This window comes from Cryptomeria japonica, chromosome 11, assembly GCF_030272615.1.
Source record: "Cryptomeria japonica chromosome 11, Sugi_1.0, whole genome shotgun sequence".
Taxonomy (NCBI): Eukaryota; Viridiplantae; Streptophyta; class Pinopsida; order Cupressales; family Cupressaceae; genus Cryptomeria; species Cryptomeria japonica.
Window position 1 is genome coordinate 592,977,684 of NC_081415.1, and position 15,333 is coordinate 592,993,016.

General features: G+C 39.5%; 1 protein-coding gene across 1 annotated transcript in view; it reads left to right on the forward strand.

Moving 5' to 3' along the window:
- Nucleotides 1–15,333, forward strand: part of LOC131076330 (ATP-dependent RNA helicase DBP3) — a 120,553-nt gene that overhangs the window by 64,677 nt on the left and 40,543 nt on the right. The window contains exon 6 of the mRNA XM_058013469.2: nt 5,918–6,111. Coding sequence (XP_057869452.1) covers nt 5,918–6,111 — 194 coding nt within the window. The remainder of the gene's footprint in view (nt 1–5,917; nt 6,112–15,333) is intronic.

The following is a 15,333-nucleotide window of genomic DNA, read 5'->3' on the forward strand; positions in this document are numbered from 1 at the left end:
GAATCCGAAGAAATGTAGATTTATGGTGCCACAAGGGAAGCTGCTGGGCCACATTGTTTGCAAGGCTAGATTAAAAACTGATCCTGATAAGGTACGGGTAATTGTGGAGATGGAGTCGCCCATTGACGTGACAAGAGTAAAGTCCTACTTGGGACATATAGGATATTACCGGAAGTTCATTAAGAACTTTGCTCAACATTCATTCTCATTGGACAAGCTGACACGGAAGGGCGAACCGTACGTGTGGCGATCGACACAGGGGGAAGCATTTGATGAACTCAAGAGGAGACTGGTGTCCGCACCCATTCTGGCCTATCCAAATTGGGACCGAGAATTCCACGTACATGTGGATGCCTCGAACTAGTACCACCGAGAGGGAAGCCCTCAGAATGGTCTATGCCATACAAAAATTTCGACACTACTTGTTGGCAACACCATTCACTTTTTATGTGGATCAGTAGGCGTTGATGTAACTAATGAATAAACCCATTATTCAAGGCAGAATAAGCTGGTGGCTAAGACTCCTTCAAGAGTTCACATTCACAATACTTGTACAGCCAGGTAGGAGCCATGTGATCGCGGATCAATTGTCCTGAATCAAGTTGGGAGAGTCACTAGAGGGAGTCAATGATGACTTTCTCAATGCACATCTATTCCAAATTGCCGCACTACCTTCGTGGTATGCACACATCGGGGAGTACTTGTCCACTTCTCAGTTTCCAGTCGATATGTTACCTGGAGAGAGACGGAAATTGGTCCTGAGGAGCAGGACATTCCAGCTAATTAATGGGATGCTGTACAAAATGGGACTCGACCAAGTCCTCAAAAGGTGTGACAGAAGAAGAGATTCCAGGAGTGCTACGGGAAGCACACGAAGGGCCCGCAGGAGGCCACATGGGTCCAGACACCACCGCACGTAAAGTATTGCTGGCAGGTCTATGGTGGTTGACCCTTTACAATGATGCACGCGAATGGGTAGTGGGCTATGACACTTGCCAAAGGGTAGGAAAACCATTGAAGAGGGACTTCATGCCCCTCAACCCATCCCATGCCTAGGAGTTGTTTGAACGTTGGGGCCTGGATTTTATTGGACCCTTGGAGGCTAGCAAAACACGGAGGTGTCGTTACATTGTGGTGGCAACAGAGTACCTCAGCAAGTGGGCTAAGGCACGAGCACTGCCGGATAATTCAGCTTCGAGTATGGCCAAGTTTATTTACGAACAGATCATCACAAGGGATGACATTCCGATCCAATTGACTAGTGATCAAGGTGGGCATTTTGTGAACCATGTTGTCAAACTGCTCACGACGGAATTCAAAATCTTTCATTCCTTCTCAAGGCCGTACTACCCAAGGGCCAACGAGCAGGCCGAAGCCACTAATAAAATACTGGTTTTTGTGATCTATAAGTCTTGTGGAGTTGAACGGGAAGATTGGGAAGAGAAGTTGCCATTGGTACTGTGGGCATACCGGACCACCTACAAAGTGACGACGGGTCAGACACCCTTCCAGTTAATGTACGACATGGAAAGCCTAAGGAAACGACAAAGTTTATGGTCTCGAGTCTAAGGATTGCAATTGAGAACCGACTAGGAGACATGGAAAGCCTGCGGGAACGATTGTACGCGTTGGGCAAGTTGGATGAACGAAGGATGATGGCCCAATGGGCCACCGAAGTCGCCCAACAACAACGAAAATTTTAGGCACCATAAGCACATCCGATGTATGGAATTCATTTTGGGACAATGGGTGCTGAAGTACAATGGGCGGAATGAGATCAAACCTAGAAAATTCAGAGTCAGATGGCTGGGCCCATATAAAATTTGCGAAGTAGCTGAGAATGGAGCCATTAAGTTGTCCACATTGGACAACCAACCAATAAAGGAGACGGTGAACGGGTCGAAATTAAAAATGTATCACCGCAGGCAGCAGCGAAATGACCCAGTTCGTCCGGAGGCGGGGCCTAGTCGAACAATTTGAAAAGGTAATTATTTTATCTTTTAGTTTTATATTATTATATATATATATATATATATAATAATAATCATAATTTTGGAGCCGGTGGAGAAGAGGACCGTATGACCGTAGGAGAAGAAAAAGCATCGTATGACCAAAGGAGTGGACAAAGGGGCCGTACAGAGACATCAAATCCGCACGATTCAATTTGCAGGGGCAGTACACTTTAAGGACGAAATCCGTACGAAGGAGCAATATTTCCGTACAGCATAACAAAGGAGGTTGACAGGAGCATACATCCGTACATCGGCAGCAAACGAGATGATGCGTATGACAACACGACTTGGAGGGGGAAGTCCGTACATCTACCGGAGTTGTTGAGTGAAGGGTCAGTACATTGAAATCCGTACAAGCGGAATGCTGAGGAGTAATCGCTAGAAGAACACCATACAGGAGAAGACAAGAATTCCGTCCAACATCGTACAAGTCAAAGTCACTGTGAGCAGGAAAAGTCGTATCAATAACAATATTTGGAATTCATAAGTGTTGCTAGCAATTCAAAGAATCAATTGATGGAGTTAGGAAAACCAAGATTGGGGAAGCTGGACTGGTGAAAATGGTTGCAATAGTTAGAGCGTTCCACGGAGCAACCGTCTAAGTCAGGAAAGATGGCGGAAGCAAGCATTGCAGGCATGGACAAGGGAAAGAGAGTATTGCAATCTGGAGTAAAAGTTGCAGGGCCAACAAACACAACAAAGGGCAAAAAGAAGACAATGTTGGTAAAAATTACATTTGACACCATTACATTTGAAGGATTAAGTGGAAGTGTATGCAGAACCTTGTGGTTGGAGATCTCAGATAATAATTTGATTAAGCGGTCTCTCAGGAAAGCACAGGTGCACTGGGCAATTCAAATGCCCATCTTTGTGATCAAGGATTTTGAGCCATATATGCGAGTAATGGTGGCCACATACGACAGTGCAACAAGGGTATCAACATTCTTTTATCAGCAGAGCAATGTGACAGTATCATTTGCACCCGAGGATTTTGCTAGGGTCTTTGGCATACCAGATGAGGGGAAGAAAGTAGACAAGAACGCTACCAAGATGTCGCCAGAGAGGAGGGAGCAACTGCTCCAGTTGATATGTCGAAGTGATCTCTCAGAGTAGGAATGGGCAACGATTAAGGCACCTAAGGGCAAAGGATTGAAAAAATCATAAATAGTCCCAGGAGAGTGGTAGTGCTTGCTAGATGTCATGAAAAGCAAACTTACTGGAGCCAACAGGGCATCAGACACGACAGTAACCATGGTTGCACTCATGAATGTATTGAGGAATGGGACGGTGTACAATTGGGCTGCAGTCTTATCAGATAGAATTCATGAATTTCTGACCTTACGAAATAAAGCTTTTTGCATGCCGTACCATGCCATTGGGTTATTCCTTGATGCTGTATGCACACAAGTTTCTTCGGAGAGGCATGTCTAGAAACCTCGGGAGATGTTGGAATCTTCGTAGCCAGCCATATTTTATTGGACCCACCTGGATACCTTCACGGGTAGTGGGGAAGCCCATTCCAACAAGAAGCGAAGGAGAGCATCGCAAGTAGTAGTGTCAGAAAATGAGCAGGAGACAGAGACAGTTGAAGGCGATGTAGAGGAAGAGGCTGAAGAAGAAGATGATAGTAGTGTAGAGGAAGAGGAAGATTCCGATGATACTTCTTCTAGGAGCAGCTAGAAAAACGAGGTATTTCGCCTTGCTAGTCAAAAAAAAGTCGAGAGAACCCCTAGTACAGAGGAGAGGTTGGAGACTAGTGTCTGCGCGGTGTCTTTTGGGCACATGACGAGAGGTATCCTTGGATTGCTGACGGGTGGAGTGAGACCTGCGGGAGTGGGCCGACTGGTGTTTGCGCCATCGGTATTGACTTCGGATGGAGGATTGACACCACTCTTGGCTTTGGGGGTGATGATGGGAGCAATACCAGCCGTGCCCATCCTAGGATTTGGGTAGTTGAGACCCCGACCTCCATTGCTGACACCCTCTAGTGTTGCCACAACAGTTTCGACAGGAGACATACCAGTGGTTCAGGCACAAAATGTGGCAGAGGGAGCTCCAACGATATCATCAGTTTACAACGAACCTTCTTGCACTGAGTCTGCTGCATTGAGGGAGCTTGTACACACAGAGGGATGACAACGAAGGGTACGGTGATTGTACTAGACAGATGATGATGCCACCATGGATGAGTGGCTGGGTCGCTATGAGATGCCTCCTATGTCACCAGTGGGACCCCTGCCTGGCTCACCCCAACCACGTCCTTTTCTCGAGATTGTGCACCTAGATAAGGGTAGTTCTCATCAGGAGGAGGGGCGATAGGAGTTGGCGATGGACTTCCTGCTAGATACCGTTGGGTTTGGGGAGGAGACGAGAGAGATGCAACCGCGGATAATGGCCACTACAGAGAGCCAACCAGGGATCATGGAGATGTTTCTGGCGGAGATGGGAGCCAGTACGCAAAGAATGGCAGCGGAGGTAGAGGCCAGTGCACGGAGATTGGCAGCCTCTATTCAGGAGCAGGCTCTCGGGCAGTTGACAGTTGAGGGTCTCCTCGCCTTTGCCACAGGAGGGTGTGCTGAGGAGTTTGGGAGATGTTTTGAGGCCAAGGGTTGGTCTGTTGTGGAGACTCCGGAGATACTGGAGGAATGGAGGTGCGAGTAGACAACTGGGGCTAGTGGAGTACACTTGTTGCTACAGAGGGTAGAGAAAGCATTCCGGGACAGGTACTACCAACTCAGGCGTACCCAGCATAGTGCATTTGCAGCAGAGACGGAGCGGGTGGCGACCATCACAGCTTGAGAGGAGCTAGTCACTCACGATGGAGATGGAGTTGGCACAACAGAAGGCTCGAGCGACCAGTTTGGAGGAGGAGTTTGCTCGTGCCAAGGCAGACTTGGCCTAGGAGATGGTGGGGCGAGCATAGGTGGTAGCAGAGTGGACAACCCTTGAGACCCGTCTCACATCTACCCTAGAGGAGCTGGACGGAAAGCAGAAGGAGCTCATGGAAGCGGTTTTTATGGTGAAGAAATCCAGGGAGAGGCAGTTGGTGGCTGAGCGAGATCCGAGGCATAGGACACAACAAGTCCACTAGTTGAGGTAGCAGTTGGCAGCAGCAGCATCGTCGACCCCTTCTTCATCAGGGATGCCCTCTGTACCCCCTCGGCTTTGATTTTTCTTGTTTTGTCTTGGTGTCATTCGCCATTTTGTTTGTAAGTTGTTAGGAGACGACCTCCTTTTTTGGGGGGGGATGATGTTGTCGGGTGATTATGTCATATCGTAATTAGAATGTTAAGTTTGTTAAGGGTCGGTGGTTACCTGACGGTTGCTGACAGTTGGCACCAGGCAACCTGTAGTGCCACCTATATATATGTACTTGGGTCTCTATTTCAGGATGTGGATATTGCTTCAGGAAACTATGTTTTAAATGTACTTGCATTTTGGAATCAATGAATATAGACATATGATTTCTTCTTACTTGCATCATTGTGTATTGCTATATTTCCTATATCTCTGTACTGTTATGCACAAAATGCACACACCCCACGGGGGCAAAACAATGGGGCTTTGGCCTATTTGGACAGATTTTTATTTTTATCTTCATGTTTTTAAAAAAGATGGGGGACATGTATTAACAAATTGAGCTCCATTTACCAAGCGAATTTTTTTTTGGGGGATTCTTTAGGTGCTACATTCTTTTTGCTATTATAATCTTCTGTAGACCTATGCTGTCACTTGTCAATGTTACCACAACATCTTTCTTTGCATTTGACAACATTGGCTTCTCCTGCAATATCTTGTTATGAGTTATTAACTTATTTCTACGTTGTTTTTTTTTTAACATATTTTATTGGTTTATTTATTGATTTATTCTAATAACTTTCTGTTTGTGATTGGCATTAATATAGGTTTCGAGGATTTTGCGACAAATAAATGAAAAGAAAGGTACTGTGTTAGTCAGGGTTGTGCTAATAGTTAATAATGCTGGGAAGGCCCAACAACTAGTGGCTGCCATGGAACATGAAGGATATATCGTTAACAGTTTCATTAAAAATCTACAAGTTGAAGAAAAGATTTCTCTTAGTGGTTTAGAGAATAACAGGTTTGCTTCTCAATCTCTTATTAAATGCATGAGATAAGGGATAGTTGCAATTGAACATAGTTTCTAGATGCTAATGCTCAATCCACTCTGTCTGCATCCAGTTCTATTGCTTTTGTTTCCTTTAAAACCAAGTTTGTATGCCTTATTTTGATATTGTCCTAAATCCTTTTCCAAACTGTTTACCACTCGATATTTTATTAATCTCATGGGCAGATGCTTTTCGTTGAGATGTTTTAATTGAATTGTTCTCTATATCCTATTTGTATAAATTTCTGGTCCTTGATGATAATGCTTTGGCTTTTCAAATTGGGAAAGGTCTTTCTCTATTAACATTAAAGTTCAGTACAGGGTTAGCCTCAGGCTGTGAACATAAGATGAAAACAGAAGGGCTTGAGAATGAAACAGCACTGGGAAAAATCAACAAAGCATTATTACAAATGAGTATGCTTTGTTTAATAGAAGATTGATTCCATGCAGAGATGAAGGACATTTCGGAATTGTTAGATGATTTTAATTTATATGGTTAATACCATGATTGGCTAAGCAACTTTTTTTTCTTTTGTTTAAAGTTAGAGAAATCATGATTGATTTTATATTACAAGATTGTATGGATATTTTAGATGAAATGGTGTCATGGATGCTACTATTTATGGTTTAGCTGTCAGCAACATTTATATTATCAAAACTTTGGGATGGATTTTCTCATCATGCTATGGAAAACTATATATATGCTTGACAGTGTAATATTCCTGGGAATTTGCTGTGAAGAATGACTGCCAGTACAATAATTCGTGACCCTATTTTTCAGATTTTGGAGGTATAGTGCTTTTTGTTTAGATAAATTCCTCTTTTTGAGTAACCTTTGGCCTAGTTTCCATGACCAAGAGGTGTCTTTTCTGTTGAATTCACTTGGGTCTTGCCCCTGACTTTGCCCGTTGGGGTACACCATATTGTATATGTTGTATATGGTATCTAACCAATTTCATCCCTAATCTTGTTTGTAGATTTTGAACTTGGCCCACTAATTTAAAATCCCATTTTCTTTAACTATGTGAACTCGGCCCATTCGATCATTTTATAGGTACAACTTTTGCAAGGTTACAATCATCAATAAATTTCATTTTCTATTTTACATTTATAAGGATCTTGATTATTCAAATAGGTTGATAATGTAAGATGTTATGACTAATTCTGTTATCAGACTTCATTTTATTGGTGTAAAAAGGGTTATTCCCTAATCGATTCTCTTCAAGGATCTATTCACACCTAGCAGGTAAGCTTAGTTAGGTAGCTTCTAGAGTATGCCTAGGATACTTATCTCTTTTTGTGTCATTGGATATGATTATGACACTTGTCCTAATCCTATGCCTTCCTAGGTCTCACTTTGCCTTTATAAGTAAGGCTTCTCTTGCATGTTTTAGCATGTTGTGTACATTGTATTCTTGATTGGTAGAATAACATCTTCTATTGTTGCTTCTCTTGTCTGTGTGGAAGGTTATATTGTGTTGTAGATGGAAAATTTTGGTTGCTCACTTCAATATGGTATTAAGCTTTGAATTTGGCAAGCTCCTTCCTAATCTAGAGAGTTTCTACCATCGATTTTTTCTAGTGTAATTTGAGATTTTTAATATACGATCTTGTAAATTCTGGCATACTCTTCTCCTGTGTTCTAATACAATGTGGAGAGTCAGAATGGATTATGAAGATTTGTTGATCTTATGTTGAATGCGTGTTTCTTGGTAAAATCTGGTGATTGTAGCTATTTTGGCTATAGTAGCATCTTTTTTGGCTCTTCCCTTTCATCTAGGAGGCTTGAGAAAGTCAGATTTGGATTTTGTTTTACTCAATTTGGCCACCATATTACATAGTAGCAAAGAAGGGTTTAAAACTCAAATTTGGTCGACAACTTTTTATTGGAGCATTTTCTGTCCAAAAAGACCATGTTGTTACGTCTAAGAGGTCAAGCAAATGAATTTTGACTATAAATTTGTGTATATTTGCTCTTATGTTTTTGTGAGGCAAAATTTTCTAGCAGGAAGGGCATACACCCATTGCGCAAGTTGGTACAATTTGTAGAATTAAAAAAAACAAAATATATAAAAGCACTGCACTCACAGTGCTAAGCATCTAAGATGTTGCAGAGCCTGTTGGGGACCACTTGCGAGACTTTGCACCAACAACAGATTGTGAGGAGGGTGGTCAAATTGCAAGCAATTTACTATTAATATAACTTTATAATATAAAGTTATAAAACTCACTTTTTCTAAAAATATAAAAAGACAACTTAAAGGATGATTTAATAGAACTCTTTAATTCACCCCTTGGCACATCTTCCTAGGTAAAAGTAACTTAAAAGGTGGTTATAAATCTCATGATGAAGACCCCCCTCAAGTTGGCGCCACTTTATGAAGGAGAAGATTCCACAAGCATCTTGGAATCTTGAGGTTTAGGGTTGGCGTGAGAGCTTGATGAGAATATAGCAATGTGTTGGGATTGTTTTTGGCATTCTTTGGTTCAAAATTTGTTGTTCTTCTATCTGCAGCAGCAGCGAATCTCTAAGTATTGGCAGATAGGGATGAAACTCCCTATTCTCAGCAAGATTGGACGTCCACCCAATCATTGGCAGCCACGTAGCAACTACAGGCAAACTCCAATCAAGCCGTGAGGGCCAAATTCAGGAGTTTTTTGGACTATATAAGCTAATTGGTGATTGAATTTTCTGATCTGAGCAGTTTACAGTGAATTCCCAGCAAGTGCAGTCCTCTTTAATGCAGATCGTACTTTTTCAGGCTCCTTGCTTGTCTAGGAGTCGAATAAAATAAATGCTAGGGTTTTGAGCCCTCTATCTGGCTCGGATTTCATTGTCAGGGTATAATAGTAGCATACAAATCATCATCTCAGTAGATCGCACACGTGGGAGAGAAAAATGAATGTTTAGATGGGGAAAGGAGCCCTAGTTCAGATGAATTGCGCATGGCATCATATACAATGTTGCATTTACCTTGCACTTTCTTCTTCAGATTTATTGTAGTTACTCATTTTTGCAAAATAAAGCTGATTGGAGTTGTTAAAGCATAGTGGAGGTTCATCTATCTGCATTCATTCAATTTCTGATAATAAAGAGGCCCATTTGGATAAGCCTTATTGGATAAGCCTTAGTTGCCTGGTATGCCATCTCTGGCTTTGAATGTCCAAGATTGTGATTCAATTTGATTTGCTAAGTAGCTGTTAATAAATTAGACATTCTGAAGATTAATTTCAGTAGTTGTAAGTTGTTCCTGTATTGATTTCCAAAATTGCTTTATTTATTCTCATTCAAAACCCTCAAAATCGCATAAAACACAAAATTCCTTCAAAAACCCCAAAACAATCATACTCTGGTCAAAGAATTGAATCAAACAAACAATTCAGCTGTCAAAAACAGTGGTTGGTATCTTTCAGTGTTGGATTTTGGCAAACAAGTGGTCGGAAAATTGGTTCGATGAACTTTGTTTTGGTGCAGGTGATTTTTGTTGATTTTGCCAATTTTGCTAAATCTAATAGCTCGAATGTACATCTTACATTTTGATTTCTTGCGACTAGCTTAACTTTTGCATATGAAGTCGAAATTTGATAAAATTATTTTTGGTGTAAGTTTTGCATATGAAATTGAAATTTGACAATTTTTTTTGAAATTGTTTAAAATAATGCAAGTAATCTATTTGGAACCTTTGTTTTTTGATTTGACAAGCCATTTTTTTTTGAAAATTGTAAAAATTACTTTGTAATAAATAGTTGATTTGAGCCTTTCACTTGTACAATATGCAAAAATTGTTCATGGTAATTTCCTAGGGGGTTGCAAATACAAATTTAATGCATTCTGGTGTGGGGTGGGGGGGGGGTGGGCAGGGGAGGGGGGAGGTTGTTGTGAGGCACAATTTAAGTGCCATTTGGTCTTTGTTCTCTTGGTGTTCTTTTGTTAATCATGGTGGATCTAAGGACTATTAAGCTTCTCGCTCCATACAATTATCACACATGGAAGCTAAAAATGAGATAACTACTGCAATCTAAAAGTGTCTGGAAAATTTGGAATGATAAACAACCTAATTATACATAGGAATTTGAAAAAAATTGCTCATAGAAACAAACTTGATGAAGCCGTGGGCCTCATATGATTGGATATATCCGATAATTTGTTTTATATTGCGGAGTGCACAACATGTAAACATGTTTGGGACAAACTTGATAGATTGTATGGTATAGTCAATGATTATCGAATTTTGCAATTAGGGACAGATTTGACATTACTGTTTCTAGATAATTTTCCTACTATTCGAGATTTCTTTGCCAGTTCAGATTGCTTTTGTCACAATTGAAGGGATGTAGGTGTGATAAAATTGATGATGAATGTATCTTCTTGATTTTGTCAAAGTTAAGAGGTTCTTACTAAGTGTTTTCATGCGCTTTCTCTTTTACTATGGATGCCTTGGGGAAATATCATAAGTTGCCTACCTTTGAGTTGTTTTGTGTGTCTTAATAGGGAACGGGCCAAGATGATTTAGATGGATGCACTTCCTAGTTTTAAGAGCCAAGTACTAATGGCTCAATCTTCCAAGGGTAGAGGAAGGAATAAGAAGCCTAAGGCAAAGTATCCTTTAGGTAGTGAGTCACCCTCCAAACCAAAGTAGAATAATCATAAGTTCTCTCCTACTTTAAACTTAAAAGAATCTTCCTCCAAGTTCAAGAAGAAGAAAGGAGATGGGTCATTGTAGGATCATGGGGGTCCAAAATAGGCCCTTAAGTGGCAATGAAAACTCAAAAAAATTGAGTTAGGCAACTTGACATAAAAGTTTGAATAGGTTATCAACATAATTTGAAAATTATGTAAGAATGGAATTTGTAACAAATTGAATGTAGTTTCTAAACTTCTAGTTATTTTTTTGGAAAAAGGTAAATCTATTTGGTGAAAATTTGAATTTGGTGAAAATTTGAAATTTCAACATAGTAATACTAAAATTTTAGGAATAAATTGAAAAGGTGTATGTCTGACCAACCTAACTACAAACAATTTTTTTTTTTTTCTTTGTAACTTTCATTATAAGTAGATTGCACATGCTTGGATATGCTGCATTTTTTTTTGTATTTTGCAAGTAAATAACTAGTTATTAATTTTTTATTAGAACTTTTTAAAAATATTAAAACTTGTATGTCTGTTCACCATAACTTGATGAAAACTTTATGAAATTCATTTTGTTTTTTAATCCTATAGTATGGGAAGCATAGAATGTGCTGCATTTTTTGGATTCAAAAATTGTGAAACCGTTTGAAAGTTAGTGTAATGTCCCCTTTTGGAATTGCCTTGAATGTTGCCCTTGTAAATATCAAAGTCTGCTAATTTTCACCCTTATTAATTCTGATATTAGATATTGATCCATTGACTTTCTCGTCTTCTTTGATCTTATGGATGGTTCCTCCAATTCCCTCTTCTCAATTGAATTAATCTCTTCCTTATATCTTCATTTGTGGGAAGTCACACCTCTTCATAAGAAATGAGTCATCACTCTTCATTGCCGCCCTTTGAGAATAATAAATTATTCTTCAAATTGATCTCCCTTGGATGCCCTCCTCAAATGAGACTTTCTCCTTTTTATATCCTCCAATGTGAGGGAGAGGTCATACCTCTTCATCATGTATGCCCCTTTGGCAAGAGACACACCCTTTCCACCATTAGCACCCCTTGAAAGAGTGCAACTCTTCATTATTTCTGCCTTTTGAAAGGAACACAACCTTTCACATTCAGATCTGCACTTCTTATTTATATCAGATCTGCACTTCTGATTTCTCAAATTATCCCCTCAAATGAGGTTCTCTTCTTCCTTTTATATCTCATGTTTGAGGGAGTCGCAACATTTCATTTCATGTCTTTGACCATTCATTAACTTAATTAAAATTTAATTATATTTAATTGTATTCTTTTATATTTTAATTTTAATTTTATTATTATCATTTTTTATTAAATTGTATTTCAAAGTGGAGACATTACATATAGATTTTTCTCAATCAACCTAGTCAATGACTTTAGTCATAATGCTTGTAGATTTCAATAATAATTGTCTATTAGATTCAAAATAAAACATATCTTATATTGGTGGGAAGCTGACAATTTCCTCAATAAATTCTTTTTGTTCCATCAAATTTGGATAAAAAATGTCATCAACAAAGTTGCGTGGATACGGATACGGTATCGGATACAGATACGCCTATTTTTTAAGACCCCTTATATGGATACAGTTGGATACGTCATTCATAAAAAACACATACACATATATTTAACACAATTTTCTAAGTTATTTGAGGAGATTTTCATTACTTCAAAAGCAACATTGACACATAATTGCTACATAAATAATGATTAGTTGATTTGACATTTTACAATATGCAAAAATAGTAGAGTTGCAATGGAAGATAACCCAAAAAATGGGTCACTGAAATAGAAAAACATTTCATTTGTCTTTCTCATTTGGTGTAGGTTTTGTTAATATCAATTTAAAAAAAAAAAATGCATGAATGAAGTTTTTTAAAATTAAATTTAGGAAGATTTATGTCAAATTTTCAAAAAAATCAAATCACATTAGTATCTCGCATGGTTGGAAATCAAGGATTTTTGGGCATGCGTGGGTACAATATTTGACGTGTATCCGGGCTGTATCAGATACGTATTTGTTTCAGAAACGGGAACAGATACAGGTATACGTGTTCCTAGGGAGGGACAAAGGAGTTTCCGACAACTCTGGTCGTCAGCCATAAGGGTGAAGATTGCAAAACCAAGGAAAACTTCTAAACATGTTTTTGTTGTTGACTTTCTAGGTTTGACACCCTCAAGCCAAATCCCAAAGCAATCTTGAGGGAAATCCCAAGGCTACAAATTTTGTCAAAAAAAATGGATATCCATTTGAAACAAATATACATAAAATGAATATCCGTTCCAAATGGATATCCGTTTTCAGTGGATACGTTTTTTTTATTTTTTGTAAGTTTCTTTGTTATAATTAATTTGTTATGTCAACTATGTATTTTGATAATAAATTTGTTAGCATATAATAAATAATATATTATAATGATTATAATATATACTATAATATAATTAATGATATTAATATATAGTATTAATTTATAATATTTAATATTAATATCCATTATATATTTCTTTTAATATATAATATTATATATTAATAATATATAGTGTGATATAATTTATGATATTAATATATAATATGTATTAAATATTGATATATGCTTGATATCTCCCTTTATCCCTTTCCTACTCTCCCTCTTGGACACTCTCTTCCTCTCTATACAAGTTTACCTCTCTTGCTATCCCTCCCACCTTACACCTATCTCTGCCCACCTCTCCTCATCCCTCTATTTTGTAACTTCTCTCTCCCTCCCCCTTCCTCCCTCTCTAGCTAGTACCTTTATCTCGATCTCGCTTTCTCCTAACCTTCCTCCTCTCCTACTCTCCTATTGTCCCTCTCTCTTTCTCTCTACCTCTCTCCCCTTCCCTCTCTACTTAGATCTTTATCTCTCCTCGTGCCCTCTCTCTACCTATATCTCACTTTTTCCCTCCCACCTTACCTACATCTCTCTCTCTCTCTCTTTCTAGTACCTCTATCTTGAACTCCCAACCTCCATCCTCTCCTACTATCCTACTATTGCTCTCCCTTACTCTCCACCTCTCTCGCCTTCCCTCTACTTAGATCTTTATCTTCTCTCGTGCCCTCTCTCTACCTGTATCTCACTTTATCCCTCCCACCTGACCTATGTTTCTCACTTTTCCCTTCCTTGTGTATTGTTAGGTCTCGGTCACCTTTTCTAGTTTTCCTTGATATTTATTTCTTTCTTTCTGACCTTCTCCTAGTCTCCACATAGTAGAAACAATAAAGTGAGTTTTGTTGTAGGTAATTCATACAAGAACCCTACACATTGTTTCTCCTCTCAGAAGCATATGACAATAGAGTCTATTGCTTCTCTCTCTCCCCGCCTCTCTCTCTTTCCGTCCCACCGTACGTAGATGTATTTCTCTCACTTACTCTATCCATCCTTCTATGCCTCTCGCCTTCTCTCTCTCTCTACGTATACCTCACTTGATCACTCCCACCTTACCTACGTCTCTCTCTCTCCCCTTTCCTTTGTACTAATTTCTAGGTTGCCTTGATTCTTATTTCTTTCTCACCTTCTCTTAGTTTCAGTCTCCACCATTTGTTTCACAGTTCATGAATGAGAAAGACGATCATGTGGTGTTGCAAGGCCCAAGTGGGCAGGATTGGGAGGTGGAGTTAAACGGTACAAACAATAAAGTGAATTTTATTGTAGGCAATTCTTGACCCTAACATTGTTTTCCTCTTAGAAGGACATGACAATAGAGTCTACTCCTCTCTCTCTCTCTCTCTCTCTCTCTCCTTGCAACCCTACCTAGATCTAGACATCTCTCTCAGGTCTCTCCCTTGTGCTCTTGCTCTACCTAATTCTCACTTTATGCCTTCCTCCTTACGTACGTCTCTCTTTACCCTTTCCTCTGCACTTCTCTCTTTCAGGTCTTGGTCATCCTTTCTAGTTTGCCTTGATTCTTATTTCTTTCACCTTCTCGTAGTCTCGGTCACCAACATTTGTTTTACAATTCATAAATGAGAAAGACAATCATATGGTGTTGCAAGGCCCAAGCAGGCAGTAGTGGGAGTTCCAGAGTTAAATAGTACAAACAATAAAGTGAATTTTGTTATACACAATTCATCCAAGAACCCTACATATTGTTTCTCCTTTAAGAAGCACATGACAATAGAGTCTATTGCTCCTCTCTCTCTCTCTCCATCTCTCTCTCTCCCCCCCTCTCTCTCTTTCTCACCCTACCTAGATCTATATGTCTTCCGCTCCCTCCCTCCATCCCGCTATACCTCCTACCTACTTTCCCTCACTCTCTTAGGTCTCTCCCTCATGCCCTCTCTCTACCTATATCTCACTTTATCCCTCCCACCTTACTTTCATCTCTCTCTCTCCCCTTCCCTCTGTACTTTCTTCTTGTAGGTCTTAGTCCATCCTTTCTAGTTTGCCTTAATTCTTATTTCTTTGTCACCTTCTAGTCCTAGTCTCCGACATTTTTTTCATAGTTCATAAATGAGAAAGACAATCATATGGTGTTGCAAGGCCCAAGCAAGCAAGAGTGGAAGGTCCAAAATTAAATAGTAC